Below are 25,040 nucleotides of genomic sequence, written 5' to 3'. Positions count from 1 at the left end.
AGAGAAGAACCCCAAGCTACAATAGGCTATGGTGTAATAACAATGTCATGGAGTTTTCTGGTTTACCACTTTTTTATGGTGATTTTGGATAGCGCGAGACAGAGAGAGAGAGGTAGAAAGAGAGAGACGTGTGATTTGGAAGGTAACTCTGAACCTCTATCTGGGAACACTGACAGCACAGCATGGCGTTGATCGATAGTTTGTCCTTGCCGCGTCTCCTCTGTCTTTCTCACATCTTTCAGATTCTTCTTAACCCTTGCAGTGCCCAACTGAGCCCCCTTCACCCATCTACGAATAAATGTTTTACTCTGTAATGAAGTCTTCATATAAACCACTCTAAAATGCCGATGACAGTTGAGAAAATAAGTAAATAAACATGCTAAATTGGCCGGTGATAGCTTGGAGTCACATAACATGCATTAGGATGTGGCATTCATCAAAGTTAGAAAAGCTGTCCATATGATATGAGTCCTGACATCTTTCTCAAAGGCCCACACATGATTTAGATTTGGTCATTTTCCTGACGTCAGCACTGTCACTGACATTAGCTAGTTTGGTCACGTCAAATCCACTTCACTTGAAACGAGACTTGGCATCAGAACATTTCAGCATCAATAAATACGTCAATGAATGACCTCACTTTGGATATTATTGACAGGTATGTTTTTGTATTCAACTTTCTGGTTGTAGTCAACTTATTGGACTTTGTACTGCTAATTAAAGTATCCTAAATGATTGGTCTCTATCCTTCTGGCTACTAAGGTGCAGCATGCAGGTGCCTTCATACGTGTCTTGTATGTTTTTTATTATGTGTTTGTCCTTAAGCCTTGTCTTATCCTTGTAATCATTGATGATGCTTGAGGTGATAAAATAATTTCCCAAAGTTGGGATCAATAAAACTATACTCTACTCTCTCTATTCTCCTCAAATGCATGTCAATTTATTTGCTGGTCTTTGGTCTTGCTTGAGATGGTTAGGCCTATGGAAACAATGCATCACAGCTATTGCTTCCCTAAACTGCAGCTTTTGTTACATCAAGGGTGAATAATTTGATATTACCATGAGTTTCTAAACCCAGATGCACAACATCGCGAGACTTCCGGGAACGCTTGCGAAACCGACCAGGCCAGGGTTTGGGGTTTGAGAAGTCAATGAGAGAAGTGAAAATTCTTCCTTAGTTGTTCATTTTCTCAAAATCTAAAGGAACAACCTAAATTCGAGACAATGTTGTAAGTAGTTGAAGATGTTATTGCTCCAACAAAGTGACACATTTCCAATTTCATTAAAAACAACTTTATATCGAAGGAGTGCCTTTGATGGCCTGCAAATGCGCAGCTTGGCGCGAGACCATCGTTAGACCAGATGACGTGTTTCTACGCATGAGTATAGCTAGCCAACATCGCCATGATATCACCTACAAGTGTGATCGGGGATTTCTATTGGATAAGCAGTTTTTGCCTATCTTCATACTGTACTGTCTTTGATAATAGTACCCCTCCCAATTCTCAAGGTTTTACTGTATAATGGTGATCAAAAACAGGTAAAACCTGGTAAACGATATTCCAATAGTTTTACACTCTACTAGATCCACTTCAATGTAACTTGATTCAAATGTTAGCAGTGATGATGGTGATGAATGAGGGGCTTGATATTTTAAAAATGTAATTATGCCTACCTTCATCCCCCAGCATCAATAACAATGAAACACCCTGTCGAAGCACACTGCTAATAGAGCTACACTGTAGCTTTATAGTAGGGCCCTGTGTTTTGGTTAATCATGTCACATGACCTGGATTTGAACCTTTATTACAATTTTTTTTTCATCATACTCTCCCCTTTTCTTTTTATGTCAGATGGTCCAGCATCGTGAGACTATTATTATTTTTTTTTTGTCTAATTCTCTTTTCTGGAAAAGGCTTAAAATAAATGTTAAAGGGACAGTGCAGTCTAAACATCTAAAGTCAGTTTGGGATGATATTGCATAAAACAGACATTTAATTTTTGGGGGATTATTCCATTTTTTGTGTACGAGCTGTTTGAAAAAAAAAGGCCTGGAATTTCAGCCTGTTCAGGTAGGTTGGTGTTTTTTGGCCGCCGCATATCGTCACTCCGCGGTCTGATTGTAATTGACCAATGAGTTCATCTTTGAGTTCAATATCCCCTCCTACTCTCCCAGTCAAATTGTTGTCATACTCAGGAGAGGTAGCTAACTAGTTATGCACAGCAAAAAGCAAGAGATATTGTGCGGTAGCAGCAATTGTTTCTTTGCACTGTCTTCCATCAGAACAATCACTTCATCCGATTAGACATTTTGACAAGTTAGCTACACTAACCAGCCAGTGGATTTGCTAGCAGCTTCATCCATCTTGCTCCATCAGGGTTCTGTCTCATACATCTTGCATCCGGCAGCCAGTAGCAACCTTTCAAGTAAGCATCTAAATAGTTATTCTTCTAGCTAGCTATTATTATTAAAGGTAAAGGACATAATATTGTGGTGGTGCTGCTAGGTAGCTAACGTTAGCTTAGCGACTGCAACTAGGATAGCTACCTATCGTTGACATTTATATTTACATAGCTAGGGAGCCTATCTGTTGCTAGCTACATAAAAAGTAATTTCAGAATCGTAAAGGTGAAATACTCCCCTAGGCATACTTTTCCTCCCACACTTTCCCCCTATGTCTGGGATTCAGCTAGCCCTTGATCGTGAGTTTTGTTAAGAGCCCCGGCGCTCGGTCTGAACATTGACACGCATCACTTGCGGTACATTTTTGGAAGCATAAGGACCATATATTTCATATCGGCGAGAAATAATAATAATAATAAAAAAGGTTAAATTGATACACATCTTTATAGGGTTAGGGTCAGTGTTCCCACACAGCTATATCTCTATGTTACAGCACTTGTTTACAGAAAACAGACAGAAGACAGAGTTGACCACCTGTGCTAATTAGCTATATAGCTTTCTCTGAACACTGTGTAAGCATGACTCTGGAAGTGTAACAAAAGTGTCGTTTCGTCAGACTGGAGGCACCAATAGCCGTATGGATCTGTCCAAAACTGCTACAGTAAGTTAATATTTTTATTTTAAGGAATTTCTTCTCGCTGATGAAAGATAAGGGCCATGTTTCGAAAGCCATATCGCAAGCGATGATTACTGATGTTTCTAAACATCAAAACACAGCATCAGGATTGTAGTTCACATGAGCCAGTTGTGGGCAAAGCTGACTGCTGAAAACTGTAGAGAGAAGACAGAATGCCGCCTAGAGTTTTCAAGAGCTACGATTCAGCTCGCTAATGTTAGCTAGTATCTAGCTAGATAGCTTAACGGGTCACTGAGCAATAGCGAGCAGTAGTTTTCCCATGGTCTAGCTAGATCGCTTTTGTTGTCGGCTAGTTTGGAGTGGCTGCAGCAGGTGTTATCAAAGAGGATGTTGTTGCTAAATGTGTTTGCTTCTCCCTTTTCAAGAATAACTTTCAACATGAAGTTAAGTTTCAAATGATCATCATCTGGTAAGTGGAACTGTGTTTTTTTTTATTGCAGTTATGCACAACAACAACATAAACCAATGCTAGCCAGAGCTATAAGGGTGGCAGGTAGCCTAATGGTTAGAGCATTGGGCCAGTAACTGAACGGTTGCTGGATTGAATCCCTGAGCTCACAAGGTAAAAATCTGTCATTCTGCCCCTGAACAAGGCAGTTAACCCACTGTTCCTAGGCCATCGTTGTAAATAAGAGTTTGTTCTTAACTGACTTGCCTAGTTAAATAAAGGTTACTTTATTTTATTTTATAGGACTGGTGGAGTTATGTCACACATGCAGCCAACATTGCAAAATTGTTCGGAAAATATTTGTGACGTACTGATTCCATGGCACATGGTTTATGATGAACAGATACGCAAAAGCCAGATTCAAAATGTTGCATTTTTTTATTTAAATTATTATACAAAATTCTTGCAACCAATGGAATTTTAATTATATGGGGGATACAACTTTCCCAGCTCTGCAGATTTTGATGCGAAGAGGCAGAATCAATAGATAATTTGTTTTGGTACTGTCCATTGTAGCTTGTTTTTGGTCACAGGTCCAGGAATGGCTGAAGAATTGCAATATTTACCTGGAGTTAACCCTGCAGATAGCACCACTGAGCGATCTGAAAAGGCATAGTCAATCGATCAATAATACTTTTAGCAAAACATTTTATTTTCAATCTGTAGAAACAATGAGAATAGAAATGTTCAGAACTTTTGTGAAACAGCACAGTTGAAAAATATGACAAATAGAAATCCAATATGGATGGTGTTAAACCCGAGCAGTGTTTATGTCCCGCATCTAAACCGCCATCTATCCAACACGTCCTAAAACGCGCAAACAACTCTGTATTATCTGCTGCTAGCGAATACCTGATACAACTATCGGACAGCTCGGACGCACAGTATGAATCGGTGACACAGAGAGCAGGAACGATACAACATAGGCTTATAGCTCCACTTCTCCGCCGGTCCTTTCAGCAGCGCGTGCTGATCGGCCTGTGGGACGGTTCAGTTTGGTGCATGTCGGCCCACGCGAGAAAGCGTCGAGCGCGAAGTTGCGCCGCCCGCCCCGGAGGTTAGCAGATAAAAGCCCTGAAAGTGATTGGAAGTGACGGTGAAAAGGATTTAGCCCAAGCATTAAGAGAGAGGGAGAGGCGGGTTTGTGAGTACATAAGAGAGAGAGAGAGAGAGAGAGAGAGAGAGAGGGACAGGGAGTAGACGAGAGAGATTTTCCACCAAGCTTCTTTTTTTTTCTGCCCTTGAGCATCCCGGGTAAACCCGAGCTTGTAAAGTGGGAGGAGAAGAAACGGGCACCAGCCCTTCCTCAAAGTCAATATCTTCACTTTTGATTCTCCTTCACGCTGGAAACCACGCTCTTTTTTTTACCCAAACGCCCGTTTCCAGATCCAGGACACCGTTCTACCCTGTGCAGCCTTCCGCGGTGTAATAAAAAAGTTACCCGCTGGAGAAGACCAACAAGGGGACCAGACCAGATCACAGGAGTGGAGTACAGTAGCCTACACGTCGACAGGAGCCCGATGGTGTAGATGGAGCCGTGCAAGGTTCACGGCAGAGAGGCGGTCGTATAAAGGAACAGAGAAGCTCTCCCGGATCAGATGAATGTTCTAAGTAAGTCGCAAATCGGACACGTGTCAAAATGTTTGATTAAAAAAAAAAAAAACGAGATTACGAAGCCTAGTCTAAAACGCACCGCTCACTCCGAGTGATGTAGACTATTAAATTGTCACTCACTATTCTAAATATTATTAGGCATATACTCTACAATCAATAAAACAGCTGTCACTTCATATTATGTTTAGAAATAATATTATTTATTAGGCTACCAAATTAAATGCAGCCTGAATGGTTGCTACTTTTGATTCGCGCTGCTGAATCTAGCAGACACACCCCTATACCGTATTTCGAGTTGAAGAACAGCTTTGGCGATTTACAACTAAAAACTGAACTTAGCTTTACCAAATTTTCGCGGAGAAAAAATATATATGTGGGACTCTGGCCACAGCGAAGCCAAACGGTGAACAGGGTTAATCCAATTAAAACGCATTTTGCTCACTCTGGTCCTCTAGCGTTTGGAAAGGCGATGCCGATTCAAACTCTCTCGCGCATAGGCGGCAGAGGGTCCCTGGTTCGAGCCCAGGTTGGGGCGAGGAGAGGGACGGAAGCTATACTGTTACATTTACGCAGGGGCGCAATCAGGACAGCAGAGTGAAGGTGTGTGTAATAATTTACTAAATGCTATGTCAGATATAATGCATGGTGAAGTTAGGATGCCTCATATTTTATGGAACGAATGCACAAAGTGGTGGAGTGACTTTTTCACTTTCCTTCAACCCCCCCTTCCAAGACGCAATGCATATGCTACATCATAAGTTAAGTTTTAGCTCATATAACTATCTTTCATTGACAGTCCACGCCCAAACACACCACCCACAAATACCCAACTTTTGAAAATTGGCACCAAGCCCTGCGTATGACTTAAAAACTTGTGTATAATTCTGGAAATATTATCTCTGAAATATGTCCACCTACACGATCACAATGACATATAGTATTACATACAAACATATGTTTACTTACAATATCCTCTGTGTCAGCCTACACGGTTTTGTCCAATTTCTTGGAAGTTCAGTTACAGGCCTACTCTCCCAATACAAATTAGGTTATGTAGCCTAAATGTCCAACATTGGAAAATAAGATAAGTGAAACTTGTGATGAACAAGAGAAACTATGCTATGTAGTCTCTCTCTCCCTCTATCAGTCTAATATCTTTATCATTTCCCTCTTCTTTACAGGACAGTCACTGAGGCAAGGCGCCGGGCGGCTGCATCACGACCTGATGGCTGTATCCAAAGACATAATCAACCCTCCCTTATCATCCCTGGCGGGCAGCTCTCATCTCTCCCAGCCGAAAAAGACCTCTGAAGTTCTGCTGATTCTCCAACCATCACCCCCCACCACTGCACACGCAGCACTGGCGCCACTATGGTTGAAGTAGATGGGAAGTTTCTCTGACTTTCAACGCCCCCTACTCAATTTGTCACTTTTCCAAATCCGACATCAACACAAGTTAGTGTCATTTCCTAAAGGAGCTGTGATTATTTGTAGGCCCACGTTTGTTGAACGGCTGTAAATTGACTTAGCCACCTCGAACACTTTTATTTCTCTTGGTGCATTCGCATTTTTTCCATCATCCCCAAAACGTCCCCTTAAGCTCAGGTGAGCGTGCAGACGCATCTTGGTGACAACGAAGTTACTTACTGTGTCCGTATGGTCCTCAGTCGAGTTCCATGCTCTTCGCCCCAACTCTGACTACTGTGGCCGCCCTCGCCCTTTGCCGCCAGACCCTACTCGTCCTGGGACCACTCTCGTGCCATGCTCCGCCAGGCCGCGTTGCTCCTCCTGCACTGCTTTGCCTCCTTGACGCTGGGCCAGTACGACCTGTGCAAGTCCCTGGTGAGCACGGACGATGGCGCAGTGTGGGAGCAGTATGCATGCCAGCCCAAGGCCCAGTCCATGAAGGACTACATGCGGGTGAAGGTGGACCCGCCGGGCATCACCTGCGGCAACCCGCCCGAGAGATTCTGCACTCTGGTAAGTTGAAAGGTGGAGTGGTTGGTTAATTGTAATGCACTGAAATTGATGTTGGAAGTTGCTGCAGTGAGGGTGATGAATTAAAGAATTAGTTGAATTGACAGGCCTGAACTATAGTCCAGGGAACATCCAGGCAAGGGGTAACCTATCGCAATGCCTATTTGCAATCAACACTATTTCAGTGTGACTTTGGGAAAGCCTAATTTGTTTGCGGACTTAAATAACACAGTAAGAGGCGATATGCCGAGTTTTTTTCTCTATAAAGGAAATGTGAGAACAACAGAAGCAGAGTTGGATAAAAAAAACATACCATTGGGCTTAGTCAGGTCAGAACCTCCTGATGCAGTGTGAATTCGAGCAGGCTTGAGCGGGCCTTGGCCAAGTTTGGCGGGCTCCAAAAGCCATGACATCAGTGAAATTACTTGGCCATGGGCTCGAGCTCACTGAGAGCGGTGCGGAGGTGTTGTTTACATTCACATTGTGCTGGCAGACTGTCAACCGGCTTGATTGCGTTTTCGGGAGGACTTCAAATTTCGCCTGCTAAACAGCATCAAGACGAGAGAGAGGGTGGAGGACCTTTCGTTCCAAGGGCACTCGCAGGGCGAGAGTGGAGAACTGCGGGAAAATACTAGGCATTAGAATGCAAGGCTCAACGTTGTAGTTCCCACTTTAATAGGTTGTTGAGTGGAATTAAACTCTAGAAGTAGGAAGTTTGGATAGTTGGAAACTTTTTAGAATAGGCTACCTCTGTGGGCCATTTTAAGCTACAGCATACTACTTACTTTTAATTGTCACAACTTGACACAATCTGAGTGTCTACTTAATGTGTTTGGCGCAGGATCCCTATCACTTGGCTGGACAATCCTTGTAACAGCTACCCAGTCAATGAGTCAGTGAGGTAATCAGATGAGGGAGGACTTACAACCAAGGACAGAGATACAGAACTCTAATAGAGTAGAAGTGATTTACTCATTATCCACTGATGTCTCTTTCACAAACACACACTGTGTATTGTACACTCTTAGAAAAGGTGCTCAGTAGTACCATATAGGGTTCTTTGTGTTGTCCCTATAGGGGGACCCTTTTTGGTGCTGGGTAGAACCTTTGGCAGAGGGTTCTAGGCTTTTTCAAACAACCATCTGTATATGGTTCTACCTAGAACCCTCTATGAAGGGTTTTGCTTAGAATCCTCTATGAAGGTTTTACCAAGAACCATTTTATCATCTGAAGGTTCTTCCTAGAACCGTCTACGAAGGGATCTACCGAGAACCCCTTTGGAACCCTTTTTTCTAAGAGTGTATGGCTACCATAATCCTGAATTTTACAGACACACAGACACACACCTCCTCATTGAGACTAATAACAGGACTCAAGGATCATTTGATAACGTGAAGCAGAGTGGATATGCTCCTTCCTCAGATACCTAATGGTTAATGATTTGTTTAATGTAGAAGTAGCAGAAACTGCTGACGGCCTGAGAAAGCCCTCTCCAGTGACTGCTCCTCAGAAGGAGAGGGAGAGGTGGAGAGAGAAAGAGAGAGAGGGGGAGAGCGAGAGAGATGGTGAGGCATCTTGTGTGTGTGTGTGTGTGTGCGAGAGAGAGATGCTGAGGTGTCCTGTGTGTGAGAGAGAGAGAGAGAGATGCTGAGGCGTCCTGTGTGTGAGAGAGAGAGAGAGATGCTGAGGCGTCCTGTGTGTGTGTGTGAGAGATGCTGAGGCGTCCTGTGTGTGAGAGAGAGAGATGCTGAGGCGTCCTGTGTGTGTGAGAGAGAGAGAGAGATGCTGAGGCGTCCTGTGTGTGTGAGAGAGAGAGAGAGATGCTGAGGCGTCCTGTGTGTGAGAGAGATGCTGAGGCGTCCTGTGTGTGTAAGAGAGAGATGCTGAGGCGTCCTGTGTGTGAGAGAGAGAGAGATGCTGAGGCGTCCTGTGTGTGAGAGAGAGAGAGATGCTGAGGCGTCCTGTGTGTGTGAGAGAGAGAGAGAGATGCTGAGGCGTCCTGTGTGTGTGAGACAGAGAGAGATGCTGAGGCGTTCTGTATGAGAGAAAGAGAGAGATGCTGAGGCGTCCTGTGTGTGTGTGTGAGAGAGAGAGAGAGAGAAATGCTGGGGCCTCCTGTATTGACGTTTGCCCTCTAATGGCATGGCCCGGACCTGCAGCTAGAAACTTTAACAATTATGTTTCTGAGCGATGAAATATTGATGCTCTCCTTAATGGGCTTCTTCCTTACAAGGAGCTCCGGATGCTAGCCGCCATGGTATGTTCCGTTCCAGATCCCAGTCTTAGGCTCCCTCCAATGTTCCATAGGGGAGAGAGAGATGCTGGGTGGTACCTGGGACAGCAGATTAGTCTTAGTCATCAGTTTCTATACCAGCTGGGATCTATAGGCTTGAGTAGAGCAGACTGGTCCCTTCCTCTTAGATAGTGATGCACTGATATGACATTTTTGGCCGATACCGATATCCAATATTTTCCTTGCCAAAAAAAGATACCGATAACCAATATTTACATTTTTTGCAGCCTTTTAAGCATTCTAGAACAGTTAAATAGTTAACACACACGGACAGAGAGGTCTAACAGGCTGACCACACCGCTTGCGCACGCGAGTGCGTGAGCGTTGCAAAATAAATGTAGAACTCTATGTTATTTAATTATTGCAGCCACACTGCTTGTGCGCGCCAACGGGCGTCTGCGTTGCCACGGGCTAAAATAGAAATCAGTCCTGCCTCTCCCATCTCCTCATTGGTTTATAGAAGCAGGTACCCATGTGCCATCTCCTCATTGGTTATACCAACGTGGGTGACTGAAAGACGAACGAGGTCAGTGGCGGTAATGCACCTAATTTATGAAAGTTGCCAATCGCAATATAAAGTGAAGAGAAGAAAAAGCATGGAAGGAAGAGAGATGACTAGAAACGATTCGGTTGACCGTTTTATATGTAGATTAATTGGCGGAGTAGAGGACCTTGTGCATTTCAGGTAAAATAACAACTCAATGTTTATATCCCAGGACAAATTAGCTAGCAACAGCAAGTTAGCTAACTAGGACAAATTAGCTAGCAAGCTAACTAGCTAAATTGCCATAAATGTTTAATGCTTTTTGACCTGTCCCCAAATTAATAGAATTGGTTCAGAGCTTGTTTTGATATTTTAACCTGCGTGTCGTGATCGCGTTTGATGTGGGGGAACAAAATATATTTATGCACGATGGCGCCCGCGTGCAGCCGGATTGGGTTCCGTGTAAGGCATTGCATCTCAGTGCAAGAGGCGTCACTACAGTCCCTGGTTCGAATCCAGGCTGTATCACATCCGGCCGTGATTGGGAGTCCCATAGGGTGGTGCACAATTGGCGCAGCGTTGTCCAAGTTTGGCCGAATTAGGCCTTCATTGCAAATAAGAATTTGTTCTTAATAACTGACTTGCCGAGTTAAATAAAGGTTAAACACACACCACACTGACCAAAAAGTTATTTTGTTGGCATTTACGTATGTGTCCATTACCAGTCAAACATAATCAAAGCCTATTTCTTTCACTTACTTGCTGTGCTGTTTCGTTGTTCATTTGTTCAGTCATTTCATTCTCAACCAGGATTTCTGTGGAACGCCGTTTGGGTCTTTGTATGTCAAAAAAGATACACGTGTCAAATAAGCTTGTTGACCAATCAGGACCTGAATAGGACTGCACGTCACATAATAATTTAACGCGTTCGTAAATGTTTTACATAGTTATTACACATTGATTACACTCACTCGTATTTCATATGTCACAACGATTCATTGATACGTATGCTATGATGCTGGTAAAGTTGTCTCGCACACCTCCAGTGCTGGTCATAAAAAAAGCTAGCTAGCTCATGGATGCAAACAATGTTCTTCCCCAAAAACATAGCAAAACGACTATCTTTTTCAGTAGCTATAATTACCTAGCTAACTATATAGCTAGGTGTCTTCATCTAAAATAACCCTAATGTATAAGACAGTTTTTATTTGATTAATGGTGGTCGGACCCATCTATGTGAAGCTAGCCACAATAAGGATTAGCCACAATAGTGGACTTTGTGGTTAGCCTTCAAAATAAAAGTATGTCATTGACAGTGATGCAAATGAATACAAATAGTAGAATTATACCATCATTTAATAGATCATGCTAAACGAGATTGTAATGTTATATAAAATCAACAAAAGACAACAATTTGTTAATTTGACATCTGTTGAAATCACACTGGCTGTGTTATACTTTAGAATTGCATTGGTGGCATACTTATTTCACTGTACAGCCTTACCTATGGATTGTGGATCAATGACATGGGGTAGCAGTCTACTCTGAGAACATTAGCATCGTAGCTCTTATTGCGGGACTCTGAAACAACTGTGAATTGAGCCACGTTTATTGTCAACCTATGTGTATTGAACACTATTCCAGAGGAAAAACAATACTGTGTGGATGTTTTGGAGTCTGATAACTCTGAGGAGGACATTGGGTAAAAATATATTGGGTATTGAGTAGACTGATACCCCATTTCATTGATCCCCAATCATTAGGTAAAGCTGTACAGTGCAATATGAATGTCAACACACAATAGGCTGACTGGGGAGGAGATTTCACACAGTCACAGTTCCGCGATAAGAGCTACAATGCTAATATTTGCGTAAACTCTTCATCGTTGTGTTCTTTGGGTGTCACCGAGTAGACGGATACCCCATTTCATTGCTTCACATTCCAACCTTTTTTAACATTATTTAGTCTAAATATATGGCACGATTCCAATAATTGTAACCCTCTGCATCAATTTCAAAGAGGTACTTTTATTTTGAAGGCGAACCGTACATTCCACTATTGTGCCTAATCCTTAATATGGCTAGCTTCACAACACATAACCCGGTCTGGTCTCACTAGCCAGATGAAGCTAGCTGGCTGCTTTGGGCAACAGGGTTAAGTAGCTGGCTGGCTATTTATTTTCATGAACTGAAGTTCAATTTCAATAGGCGAACAACAAGTGGCTACCAAGCTAATACCTACGCACAAGGATTCCTAAATCATTAATAAGAGTAGTTTAAATAACTGCAGTTTAAACTGGTCGTTATTTTCAGCCTGGTTTTATTGGCGCTATCTAAGTACCAAGCTAAAGCTAGCTAGCTACCCCAGAAGTTGCGGTTGAACAAATAATGCTTTATTACCAACACGGTATTGTAAACCCATTGTTCGTGTTTGCTTGTTTGCTGACTTTTTTTGTACAGCTCTGACAGTGCTACTGATAGTAGTGGTGGCGCTTGGCTTGCACGTGCAAATTCAGAACACACAACATTATATAATAGAACTGTGTTATTTGACGTGTCAAATTAAAAGCTTATTTAATTCGTCAAATAATGTTATTGTCAAATAGTGTTATTTGACGTGTATCTTTTTTGACACGCAAAGACCCAAACGGCGTTCAATAGTATGTCATGAAGATAATAGCAGTAACGCCATTACTGTGTACTCCGGTAGGGCAACATCTGAACAATAGCGCACTTGGTAACGTTATTGTGTACTGGTGCTCGACCAGTTGAGAAAGCCAACATCACCCACGACAGGGAACGGTTGATTGTCAAGGACAATGAATTCCATTATCTTGGCGTTAATAGATTTTGCCTTTGTGTTGTCTCGCTGAAATTTGATTTCTTTCAATTGACTGCTCGATCCACACAGCAGAAATTGTGGGCAAGGTTAGGGATGCTGTGTTGCACGTGGCGTCATTATGTGCTGTACCTACATTATATAGGTATGCACGTCAGCTTTCACATCGGCGTTAAACTAGACATCAGGCCGATACCGATGTTGGCATTTTTGGCTAATATCAGCCGATTCTGATATGTTCACCAATATATCGTGCATCCCTACTCTTAGATTATCTAAGGCTGTGTGTTGTCACCATTCTGCATACTTCATTCCTTCACTGAAGTGTGCACTCGTTAACTCCCCCAAAATCCTTTATTTAGAAAAGTTAAATAGTGATTGAACTTTCAACAATCTTGGTGTTCATCGGAATAAGTAACACACAGAGAAAGTGTGTGTGTGCATGTATGTTTGTGTGTATGGATGCATACCGTACATGTGTGTGTGATGGCAGTTCAGCATCTGTGTACAGTATCCATTGGTAGAGAGCGCCATGGTGCTGAAATGGTTTGAGCCCCAAAGAGAGATGGCACTTGGAAGACACCGGCATGGTGCTGAAGTATATGAATGGACATATGGACATTAGTCAGATCCCAATACTGTTTTCTATTACATTATGCAATAGTGGGACATATGTAACTTAAATACCTACAGTAAATACACACACTGTATGTGTGGGTGTTGTATGCATGTGTGTGTTTTATGTGTGTATGTGCGTGCGCTTTTTCACTAATGTATTTCCCCACTGTAACTTAATTATTTTTCACCTGAATACACTGTTGCCCCAAAACGAAGGCCGTGAAATTCAGCGGATGCTCGTTTGGTGTTGAGGCACAGATTTCCCTGCCTTCGTTTAGTCCTGTTCCTCCTCTCCTCTGGGATACACTGTTATATTCATCTCCTGTTCATGGGGAGTGGAGCTAGCTATAGGTAGTGTCCTTCTCTGCCAACTGGGGCAGTATGGTAGCTCCTTTAAAATGGCGGCCCTCTTTCTTTTGAGGACCATGCTACTGTACTGTAGCGAGCTCTCTATACATGGTAGTTGTACTGTTTTGGTGGTGTGTAACCCCTGGGGATGGTGTGTGTGTGTGTGTGTTGCAGGGAGGGAGGGGGAGAGAGAGAGAGAGATAATGATGAGGGAGAGGTGGAGAAGATCACATCTTAGCTAAGCAGAAAGATGAAATCAGACCAGCACTGTCCGCGCACATACACACACACACACACACACACATACAGACAACAAGCCTGCGTTAGTGTACAGTACGTCTTTCATGTGGCTTGGTTTGAACCAAAACCTTCAATCAAGTCCCTTTAGGTAAAGTACCCCCATGAAAATTGATTCCTCGCCATGTATGAGTGTGTGTAGTGACAGATGAGGGATGAACGGAGTGTGAGTGTGTACAGTATGTTCATGTGTGAAAGAAGGGAAAAAAAACCTTCCTCTTCCACAACAGATTTTGCCTGTTTTAGAAGGTAGAAATCAGCCAGCTCTAAAAATAGACGAGGGAGAGAAGCTTAGCGGAAGAGGAGCATGCTTGAAAGGAGAGGAAGATGGCAGCTGGTAGTGTGGTGGAGTAGAGAATAGCAGAGAGGAAGAGGTGAAGCTAGAGGTTTTACTCTCGCCAAAATCTGTCAAAAATAAGCCCAATGCATTTCTATGGACCTAAGCTTGTTCCCTGCCTACCTGCCTTTGGGACAATGACTCCCATTGTTATGGCGGAGACATGAGTGTCTCGTCATTATATACCGATCTATGAGAACAGTCAGTAGATCACTGCTGTCCCAGTCTGGGCCCAGGGCCATGCCACCTCCCCCTGCTAAAGCCAGGCTAACCCAGCCGTTGCCCTTTCCCTGGCTACCTCTGCCCAGGGTAACATACAGGGCCACCCAAACACAGCAGGCCTTGTGTTAGGTCTGTGTTATACTATCCTGATTATCCTAGTCCTGGAAAACCAGCCAGTAGTGTTGGGGAGGTTGCTTACCCCGCCTTCAGAGAGTTATAGATACTCGCGCTGTTTATCCACGCTTCATTGGTCTGTTTCACTTGACGGCCCTCCGATCTGCTAATGTTAGATGGCCCTCCAACCTGCAAGCTTTTTTTACTGTTGTATCGGTGTTCCCTTTCTTGTAATGTCACTTATTGCCCACTTTACTGTCATCCTGGGCTTATAGATCGAGACCTGCTGTGGATATGGGTACGGCCCGGCGCGAGATTTACACCCTCTCCCCCAGATTTTCAAGGGCCAGCGAGAGCTCACCGGACGCCGCCGTAACCGCAACTCTTTCCAGGGCTTGGGCCCCTCTCTCGGGGCGAACACATTCCAGGGCGCCCTGTCCTTCACAAAGAAAAGAGAACTCTCCCTGGGATTCCCGCCAGCTTCTCTGGGAAAGGGTAGCGTTACCGCACTGGACTACTCGCAGCGTCCGTCTCCGCCACTCCGGATTCGGGGATCTGAACCTGACTATCTTTCGAGGCCATCGCCCCTCCCTTCCGAACGGCGTTCGCCCAGAGAGCATACATCTATTAGGACCGACTGACCCATGTTCGACTGCTGTTCACATGGAACCCTTCTCCACTTCGGCCTTCAAAGTTCTTGTTTGAATATTTATCAATTTTCAGGGCTAGTTGATTCGCCAGGTGAGTTGTTACACACTCCTTACGACTTCCATGGCCACCGTCCTGCTGTCTATCTCAACCAACACCTTTTCTGGGGTCTGATGAGTGTCGGCATCGGGCTCCTTTACCCAGCGTTCGGTTCATCCCGCCACGCCAGTTTTGCTTACCAAATGTAGCCCACTAGGCAACTCGCATTCCACGCCCGGCTACAAAGCAGCCAGCTTAGAATCGGCTTCCTATTTCGCAACAAAGCCTCCTTTACTCATGCTGCCAAACATGCCCTTGTAACACTGACTATTCTACCGATCCATGACTTCGGGGATGTCATTTACAAAATAGCCTCCAACACTCTACTCAGACTACATCCAGTTTGCTATCACAGTGCCATCCGTTTTGTCACCAAAGCCCCATATACTACCCACCCCTGCGACCTGTATGCTCTGGTTGGCTTGCCCTCACCACATATTCGTCGCCAAACCCACTGGCTCCAGGTCATCTATAAGTCTTTGCTAGGTAAAGCCCTGCCTTATCTCAGCTCACTGGTCACCATAGCAACACCCACCCATAGCACACGCTCCAGCAGGTATATTTCACTGGTCATCCCCAAAGCCAACACTTACTTTGGCTGCCTTTCCTTCCAGTTCTCTGCTGCCAATGACTGGAACGAATTGCAAAAATCACAGAAGCTGGGGTCTTATTTCCCCCTCTCTAACTTTAAGCATCAGCTGTCAGAGCAGCTCACCGATCACTGTACCTGTACACAGCCCATCTGTAATTAGCACACCCAACTACCTCATCCCCAAATTGTTATTTATCCTCTTGCTCAGTTGCACCCCAGTATCTCTACTTGCACCTCATCTGCACATCTATCACTCCAGTGTTATTGCTAAATTGTAATTATTTCGCCTCTGTGGCCTATTTATTGCCTTACCTCCCTACTCTTCTACATTTGCATACACTGTACATAGATTTTTCTATTGTGTTATTGATTGTATGTTTGTTTGTGTGTAACTCTGTGTAGTTTGTCGCACTGCTTTGCTTTATCTTGGCCAGGTCGCAGTTGTAAATGAGAACTTGTCTCAACTGGCCTACCTGGTTAAATAAAGGTGTAATAATAAAAAAATAAAAAAGGTTGAGATCGTTTCGGCCCCAAGACCTCTAATCATTCGCTTTACCAGATAAAACTACGAGACTTTGAGCGGCAGTTATCCTGAGGGAAACTTCGGAGGGAACTAGGTACCAGATGGTTCGATTTGTCTTTCGCCTCTATACCCAGGTCGGATGACCGATTTGCACTTCAGGATCGCTACGGACCTCCACCAGAGTTTCCTCTGGCTTCACCCTGCCCAGGCATAGTTCACCATATTTCGGGTGCTATCGCATGCGCTCACGCTCCACCTCCCGACAGAGCGGGCGAGACGAGCCAGTGATGCTCCCGGCCCCACAGGGCAGGGATCCCACCTCAGCTGGCGTGCACTGTTCCTCACTTTCATTGCGCCACGTGGTGTGTTTGGAGAAAACCTTCTGACTTGCATGTGCGTTAGACTCCACACCAAAACCTGCCCACAGATGCGGCCTTGCTTAACGGGGAAAGGGGGGGTGGAGCTGGTCGAGCGCAACCCAGGCGACATGAAGATGCGGGAAACCGGGCTGGGGCTGAAGCCACCCCCCTGGTCATGAACCCTGCTCCGAGGGAAGGGAGAGGCGGGGGGCGTGAGTCCCCTACCCAGCCCACAACAGAGTTTTGTTTTTGGAGCACAGCCCCGCGCCCGCGGCTGGCAACCCATTAATGATCACCTATGGGAACCTTGATACGACTTTCACTTCCTCTTGATAGTCAAGTTTGATCGTCTTCTCGACGCTCCGCCAGTGCCGTGACCGCCCTCAGCGGGGCCGATCAAAGGACCTCACTAAACCATCCAATCGGTAGTAGCGACGGGCAGTGTGTACAAAGGGCAGGGACTTAATCATCGCGAAGTGACCAACCATTCACCAAGCTTTTGATTAGATTAATCAGATGTGATAGTGTTGGGCTGGGAAAAAAAGTCTGCACACCAAGGGTCTGCATAGATACATTTTTAGATCATGGCAGATAAAGATGGAGCTGAACTGGGAACATAGAACAACTAGCTTTTAACAAAGTTGCATAAACTACAGAAATAAAAGATTGAGGAACTTTGTCAGGTGCGCCATGACAGGGGGGGTAGGAGTTCAACATAAGCAACAAAGGAATGATTCAATCATCAACAACAAATGAATAGTCCTAAAAGAGCCAACCCATTGGGCACGAAGTGGTTGAATAAAAGTTGTTTCAACTACATTTGTCAACGTATTGTGACGTGGAATCTATGTGGAAAATACATTGGATTTGCAAAAAGGGTGAAATTTCAACCACAGGATTATGTCATCATAGACAAATATTGTGTAACATATGTTGAATTTTTACCTTTGAAACAATGTCAGATTTTCAACATTTATATCCACTATCAGAAAAAAACAATAGGCAGTGCAGCACCGCCTACTGGAGAGTTAATCTAGAGCTATCCCTTTGGTCTCACATCCAGGATTTTAACCAAACCCTAGTTTTGATATTCGTCACTGACTGCTACCAATGTGCTATCATGAGAATGATTATTGAGAGATCTCCACCTAATTACTAAATAGATTCACTGTTGCTATCAAAGTCATTCCAAAGGTTAGGTTTAACAGAGGAAATGAAATGTAAACAAAAATATAAACGCAACGTGTTAAGTGTTGGTCCTATGTTTCATGAGCTGAAACAAAAGATCCCTGACATTTTCCATATGCACAAAAAGCAAATAAGCTTGGGGGGGGGGGGGGGGGGGGGGGGGGCGCTGAGGAGTATTTCTGTTTGTAATAAAGCCCTTTTGTGGGTTAAAACTCATTCTGATTGGCTGGGTATTGCTCCCCAGTGGGTGGGTCTGTGCCCTCCCAGGCCCAACCATGGCTGCACCCCTGCGCAGTGATGTGAAATCCATAGATTATGGCCTAATTAATGTATTTCAATTGACAGATTTCCTTTTTATGAAATATACATCTGTAAAATCTTTGAAATTGTTGAATGTTGCGTTTTATATTTTTGTTCAGTATAGTTATATCATCAATGATGCTATTTAGGCCTATAAACAATAGGGTCTGAAATTATTGACACCCTTGATAAAGATGAGCAAAAAGTACTGTGTGAAATAAATCATTCAAATACTAAACTATACTCTATGCTCAAAAAACTTTGGAAATTATATTAAAAAATAGTGTTTTTTTTCTCCTCAAAAAAGTAGGCGTCAAAATTATTGACACCCCTGTTTTCAATACCTTTCTATACCTCACCTTGCGAGGGTAACGGCACTGACCCCTTTTCTCAAATGTTTTCAGAGTTGGAGAATTCTTAGATCATTCCTCCTTTACAGAATCCTTCCAGATCCTTGAAATAATTTGTCTGCGCTTCAATTCAAACAACTGGGGTTCAAGGTCGCAGACTGAGATATGCAAAATGTTGATTTTTGTGGCCAATTAACCATTTCTTTATGGATTTGGGGGGTTTGGGGTTATTGTCTTGCAGGAAGATCCACCAAGTTTCAACCTCCTAGCAGAGGCAACTTGGTTTTTAGCTAAAATGTCCTGGTACGGGGTAGTTCGTGATACTGTTAACCTTAACAAGAGCCCAAGGACCACTGGAAGCAAAATAGGCCCATAACATCAAAGGTCCACCACCATATTTTACAGTAGATATGGGGTTCTTTTCTGCTCATGCATTCTCATTTCGATACCAAACCCACCACTGGTGTGAGTGCCCAAAGAGCGATTTGATTTGGTTCGATTATATGAAAATAGAGCACTTTGGTGTCGAAATGAGAATGTATACGCAGAAAAGAACCAAATACCTACTGTAAAATATGGTGGTGGATCTCTTCATAGTTTATAATTCTATTTCTTTTAGGTGCAATGTTTCATATCTGCGTGCATATGAGAGTGTGTGTGTTTGTGTACATTATGTACATGCATGCTGAGACTGTTTAGTTACACATGGTTTGTTGGTGGAATGATATCAATAAAGCCTTAGGCGGTTCAAATTGGGACTAAGGAGGATCTGTTGCTGGGCTCAGACAGCCTGAGGTGAAGAACTCACACCACCTCTAAGCCTCCCAATGATACCACTTCACCTCTCTGCTTCTTGGATCCTTGGATGGAGTACAATATTGGGAACATAGCCTAGGGTTCGTAAGTTAAGATTTCCTGTCTTTAGCCATGGGATACTTATAGCAAAAAGATAGCAGGATATCCTGTGTCCCTTGAAATATGTCCCCAAAGCTGCTAAAGTTGGTTGAGTATTATTTTATTAGTACTTAGGCTGAGTTTCATAAATGGAACATAGGCTAAGTGTTACATTTTCATACAGCTATGGTAGCCATAGGCTCAATCTCCCCCTAGTTTTTGAGCATCCCTCAAACAGAGCAACTAGTGGTAAGGAGAGATAAGTAACCCTGGGGATTGGGACATCACTGTCTCATTTGCACACAGCAGAAGCCGCCAAAGGATAGCCTACCACACAATGCAGACCTGGCTGCTGGTAATCTGGGCACACTGTCCTGTGGTGGAGCAGCAGCCAGATGTTCCGGCCCTCATCACCCCTCTCCTCTCTCGTCACCTCTCCTCTCTTCCAGTACTGGGATTTGTCTCCCATTTTTTGGCCTGCTTTTCACAGCTGCATGCATTACAGTACCAGTCAAAAGTTTGGACACCTACTCATTGAAGGGTTTTTCTTTATTTTTACTATTTTCTACATTGTAGAAAAATAGTAAAGACATCAACACTGTGAAGTAACACATGGAATCATGTAGTAACCAAAAAAAACATTTGTTAAACAAATCTAAATATATTTTAGATTCTTCAAAGTAGCCACCCTTTGCTTTGATGACAGCTTTGCACACTCTTGGCATTCTCTCAACCAGCTTCACCTGGAATGCTTTTCCAACAGTCTTGAAAGAGTTTATTGGTCAAATAGCCCTTAAACATCCTGGAGGTGTGTTGGGTCATTGACCTGTTGAAAACAAATGATAGTCCCACTAAGCGCAAACCAGATGGGATGATGTATCGCTGCAGAATGCTGTGGTAGCCATGCTGGTTAAGTGTGCCTTGAATAAAATAAAATAAAAATCTGACAGTGTCACCAGCAAAGCACCCCCACACCATTACACCTCCTCTTTCATGCTTCACGGTGGGAACTACACATGCGGAGATCTTTCGTTCAACTACTCTGCGTCTCACAGAGACATGGCGGGTGGAACCATAAATCTCAAATGTGGTCTCATCAGACCAAATTTCCACCAGTCTAATGTCCATTGCTCGAATGTCCAAGTTCTTGAAATTTTCCGGATTGACGGGCCTTCATGTCTTAAAGTAATGATGGACTGTTGTTTCTCTTTGCTTATTTGAGCTGTTCTTGCCATAATATGGACTTGGTCTTTTACCAAATAGGGCTATCTTCTGTATACCATCCCTAACTTGTCACAACACAACTGATTGGCTCAAACGCATTAAGAAGGAAAGAATTTCCGCAAATTAACTTTTTAACAAGGCACAACTGTTAATTGAAATGCATTCCAGCGGACTACCTCATGAAGCTGGTTGAGAGAATGCCAAGATTGTGCAAAGCTGTCATCAGGGCAAAGGGTGATTTTAGATTTTTTAAACACTTTTTTGGTTACTACATGATTCCATATGTGCTATTTCATAGTTTTGATGTCTTCACTATTATTCTACAATGTAGAAAATAGTAACATATAAAGAAAAACCCTTGAATGAGTAGGTGTGTCCAAACCTTTGATTGGTACTATATAGACGAATGCATGTACAGATGCATACATGCAGATTCAGGCATTCATATGCACGCACACACACACCAGCCTTTCCTATGTCACTGGGACTCCTCAGGGAAACTGAGCCTGTAATTAACCGTGGCAAAAGAGGGTTAGCAAAATATCGCAGACACACACTCTCTGTCTCACACATCAGCACACCCACACGCAATACTCACACCGATACCCACACGCTCGCACGCACATACACATTTCATCACTCATCCTACTATGTCACACTACTAGTCCCACTATCGCTCACACTCACCAGCATAACAACTGACAACAAGTAACACCAATAACAGACACACACATTTTTATGTACAGGACAATCACATTCCCCAACAGGGCAAGGGAGACAGTCCTCTAGTGACCTAAACTCACATCTCTGAACAAAACAACATAATGCAAGAAAGCAATATCCCATGTCTGTCCCACTGTGTGTTTTTTTTATTTTTATGGGAGGCTCATTTCATTTGATGATTGTTCTAAACACTACATTGTGTTCTTTGGCTGTCATGGACTTTATTCCCCTTGCTGGCAATACCTGGAAAGTACTACAACGAGAGAGAGCGAGAGAGTTACAAAGTTACAAAAAAATGTACAAAACATCCCTCTTGTTGGTGTAGGAAATTTGAATTTGATTGAGTCCTATTACTTTTTAGATAATCACTCCCAATATCAATGCAATTTGGCTGTTTATCTTTTAATTGAATATATGAATGTTTGGTACATAGACCTCCAGTGTTGGGATGTCTCTTAACTTGTTATAATGTTTCCTCTCTCATCAAGATGGATGTGCCCACCTACACTGAGTGTACAAACATTAGGAACATCTACTCTTTCCATGACATGGACTGATCAGGTAGATCCAGGTGAAAGCTATAATCCCTTATTGATGTCACTTGTTAAATTCACTTCAATCAGTGTAGATAAAGGGGAGGATACAGGTTAAAGAAGGGTTTTTAAGCATTGAGACATGGATTTTGTATGTGTACCATTCAGAGGGTGAAGGGGCAAGGCAAAAGATGTCAGTGCCTTTGAACGGGGTATGGTAGTACGTGCCAGTCGCACCAGTTTGAGTATGTCAAGAACTGCAATGCTGCCGGCTTTTTCACACTCAACAATTTCCTATGTGTATCAAGACTCTTAAAAAAATAAAGGAGAGCCGCACACTCTAGGAGCTCAGATGCAAAAATATTTATGTCCAACGTTTCGACAGACAAGCTGTCTTCGTCAGGGTATAATGACAAACACTGCGGGATGACTCATTTATATAGTGTCAAAAGACACACAGATGTCTATAATCATGGCCGGGTGTGGCCTGATATCATTGGTTAATTCTCATTATTAAAATAACATACCAAAAACATAACATATCAAGAATGTTCCACCAGCCAACTTGACACAACTGTGAGTCAACATGGGCCAGCATCCCTGTGGAACGCTTTCAACACCTTGTAAAGTCCATGACCCAAATAATTGAGGCTGTTCTAAGGGCAAAAGGTGGTGCAACTCAATATTAAGATGTTCCTTATGTTTTGTACACTAAGTATATATTAGCCTGCTACATACATTTTCCAAATTACTAATCAAAATGTCTCTTCGTATCATACTTAGGTTTTAGTATTTTTAGGCCATGATGAATGAGTGTTGGTATCCAAATCTAGGTCCCTCAGGTGTAGAGATCGAGGGCTTAAGCAAGCGTCTGTTCCAATTGGGACGTGTCCTATCGAATCATAAAACACTGTATACTTTTTAGAACATGGTTATTGAGTGTTCCGTGTCAGACATATTTACCTAAGGAATGAGCAAGCTTCTGTTCTGATTGGGACGAGTCCCGCCCAAAACAAGAATCCACTTATCACCATGGCCCACTGCGTGTAGACACAGCGACAGAGTTCCATCGCGCTGGTCATCACGGTGACAGGATCCCAGCTAGGATAATTGCTGGAGGGACTTAGTGATGCCGGCCACCTGCCGTAGCAGTTGGCCAGGATCTCTGTGTGTGTGTGCATGTGTGTACACACTGCTGGCAGAAGGTAGCTATGTGGGCCAGAGAAGAGGAGAGAGTAGCAGGATAAGGAGAGAGGGGGTAAGGAAAGAGGGTATGGGAGGGGGAGGGTTTAAACAAATACCGACACACACTCACAACCCTCCCATACAAAATGAAATACATCCCGTCCCTGATTATCTGAGAGACAGATAGGACAGACAATCAGGTCATGTGCAGCTTTCAGTGAATCATTTAGCGCATCACAGCTCAGTCCCTCATACTCAACACACGCACCACATCCAGATGTACAGCGGCGTCTGACATTTTTGTCACCCTTGACAAAGACGAGCAAGAAATAATATCAAATAAATCATGTAAATACTGCGCTGTATTGTATGCACATTTTTTTGGTGGGAAATTATATTATTTTATACTAATGCAATTGCTCAGAGAAAGCGATTTTGTTTAATTAGTCATATTTTTTTTCTCAAAGATTGGGGTCAAAATTGACACCCCTTTTTTCAATACCTCACCTTGCATGTGAGCCTTTTTTCATGATCTTGGAGAACACGTTAGGAGGGATCTAAAGCTTAGTTCACACTGCAGGTCTTAATGCGCAAATCAGTTTTGTTTTTCAAATCTGTTTTTGAATGCTGACTGTCCAAACAGCAAGTTACAAGTGACCAAATCAGAGTTATTTGATGACATGGCTACGCTAGTTAGGAACAACGGGTGTGAGTGGTGTAGGTTGATTGGTGGTGGTTCTTGTGTTTCCCATCACTCAGAAGCTAAGGTGACAACAATGCCTGCCATGGACGTTTCCCAGTTACTTTAAATGTTCAAAATCCTAGTGTTAGAACCCTTTTAAAACCTCAAAGGATATGATGATCCAACTATATAAAAACCACCAGTCAACTAGCTAGCTGTTTAGCTTACTAGAACATTCACTCATTTATTTGTGAACAATTTGTCACGTTCGTCATAGTGATGAGACCAAGGCGCAGCGTGGTATGCATACATTCTCTTTAATTAAACGAATGAACATTTAACAAAGTAACAAAACGAACGTGGAAGCTATATAACACGAGTGCTGACAGGCAACTATACATAGACATAGAATAAGAACCCACAAACTACCCAAGGAATATGGCTACCTAAATATGGTCCCCAATCAGAGACAACGATAAACAGCTACCTCTGATTGAGACTAATCTAGGAAACCATAGACAACCTAGACTTACAAAAACCCCTAGACAGTACAAAAACTAAACAAACCACCCTCGTCACACCCTGACCTAACCAAAATAATAAAGAAAACAAAGATAACTAAGGTCAGGGCGTGACGCAATTAGCGAAATAGTTTGCTACTACGTGTCCTTGTCAAACTGTCAACACTAGCTATGCCAAATAACAGTCTAAAAACCACTTGAGGAAAGGATCTGGAAAAATGCTGTATGGAGGAATGGTCTAAGATCACTCCCAATGTGTTCTTGTATAACATAAAACATTTTAGAAAAATGTTCAGTGCTGTGGGCTAACGTGTTATGTAATCGGATTACTTTTATGAGTAAGGGAGTAAAGAAATGCGTAATTTTTTCAAATTGCCTAATATTATTACAGATATTTTGGCAAACAACTTGTGCATTACTTTCAGAATCATATCTTTACTGAGCACGTGTTTCCATAATCCAATTTCTTTCCTCATTTAGTTTTCGAGCGAGCAGAGAAAGGCTGTTTGGAGAAATGTCATGACAGCT

At 43.1% G+C, this 25,040-nt stretch overlaps 1 protein-coding gene across 3 annotated transcripts in view; it reads left to right on the top strand.

Annotated features, from left to right (window-relative positions):
• The first annotated feature begins 4,366 nt into the window (after positions 1-4,366).
• LOC129863607 (netrin-G2-like) overlaps positions 4,367-25,040 on the top strand; it is a 137,254-nt gene continuing 116,580 nt past the window's right edge. The window contains exons 1-2 of one of the 3 annotated variants that reach the window (XM_055935709.1): positions 4,367-5,160; positions 6,345-7,143. In XM_055935709.1, the coding sequence (XP_055791684.1) occupies positions 6,925-7,143 (219 nt within the window). In that variant the 5' untranslated portion in view covers positions 4,367-5,160; positions 6,345-6,924. Of the gene's footprint in view, positions 5,161-5,610; positions 5,764-6,344; positions 7,144-25,040 lie in introns of those variants that run through there. The other 2 variants (XM_055935707.1, XM_055935708.1) reach the window with 2 other exon arrangements.

The sequence above is a fragment of the Salvelinus fontinalis genome, chromosome 10 (genome assembly GCF_029448725.1).
Source record: "Salvelinus fontinalis isolate EN_2023a chromosome 10, ASM2944872v1, whole genome shotgun sequence".
NCBI classification, from domain to species: Eukaryota; Metazoa; Chordata; class Actinopteri; order Salmoniformes; family Salmonidae; genus Salvelinus; species Salvelinus fontinalis.
Note: the sequence above shows the minus strand (reverse complement) of the source record. Positions and strands in the feature narration are given on the sequence as shown.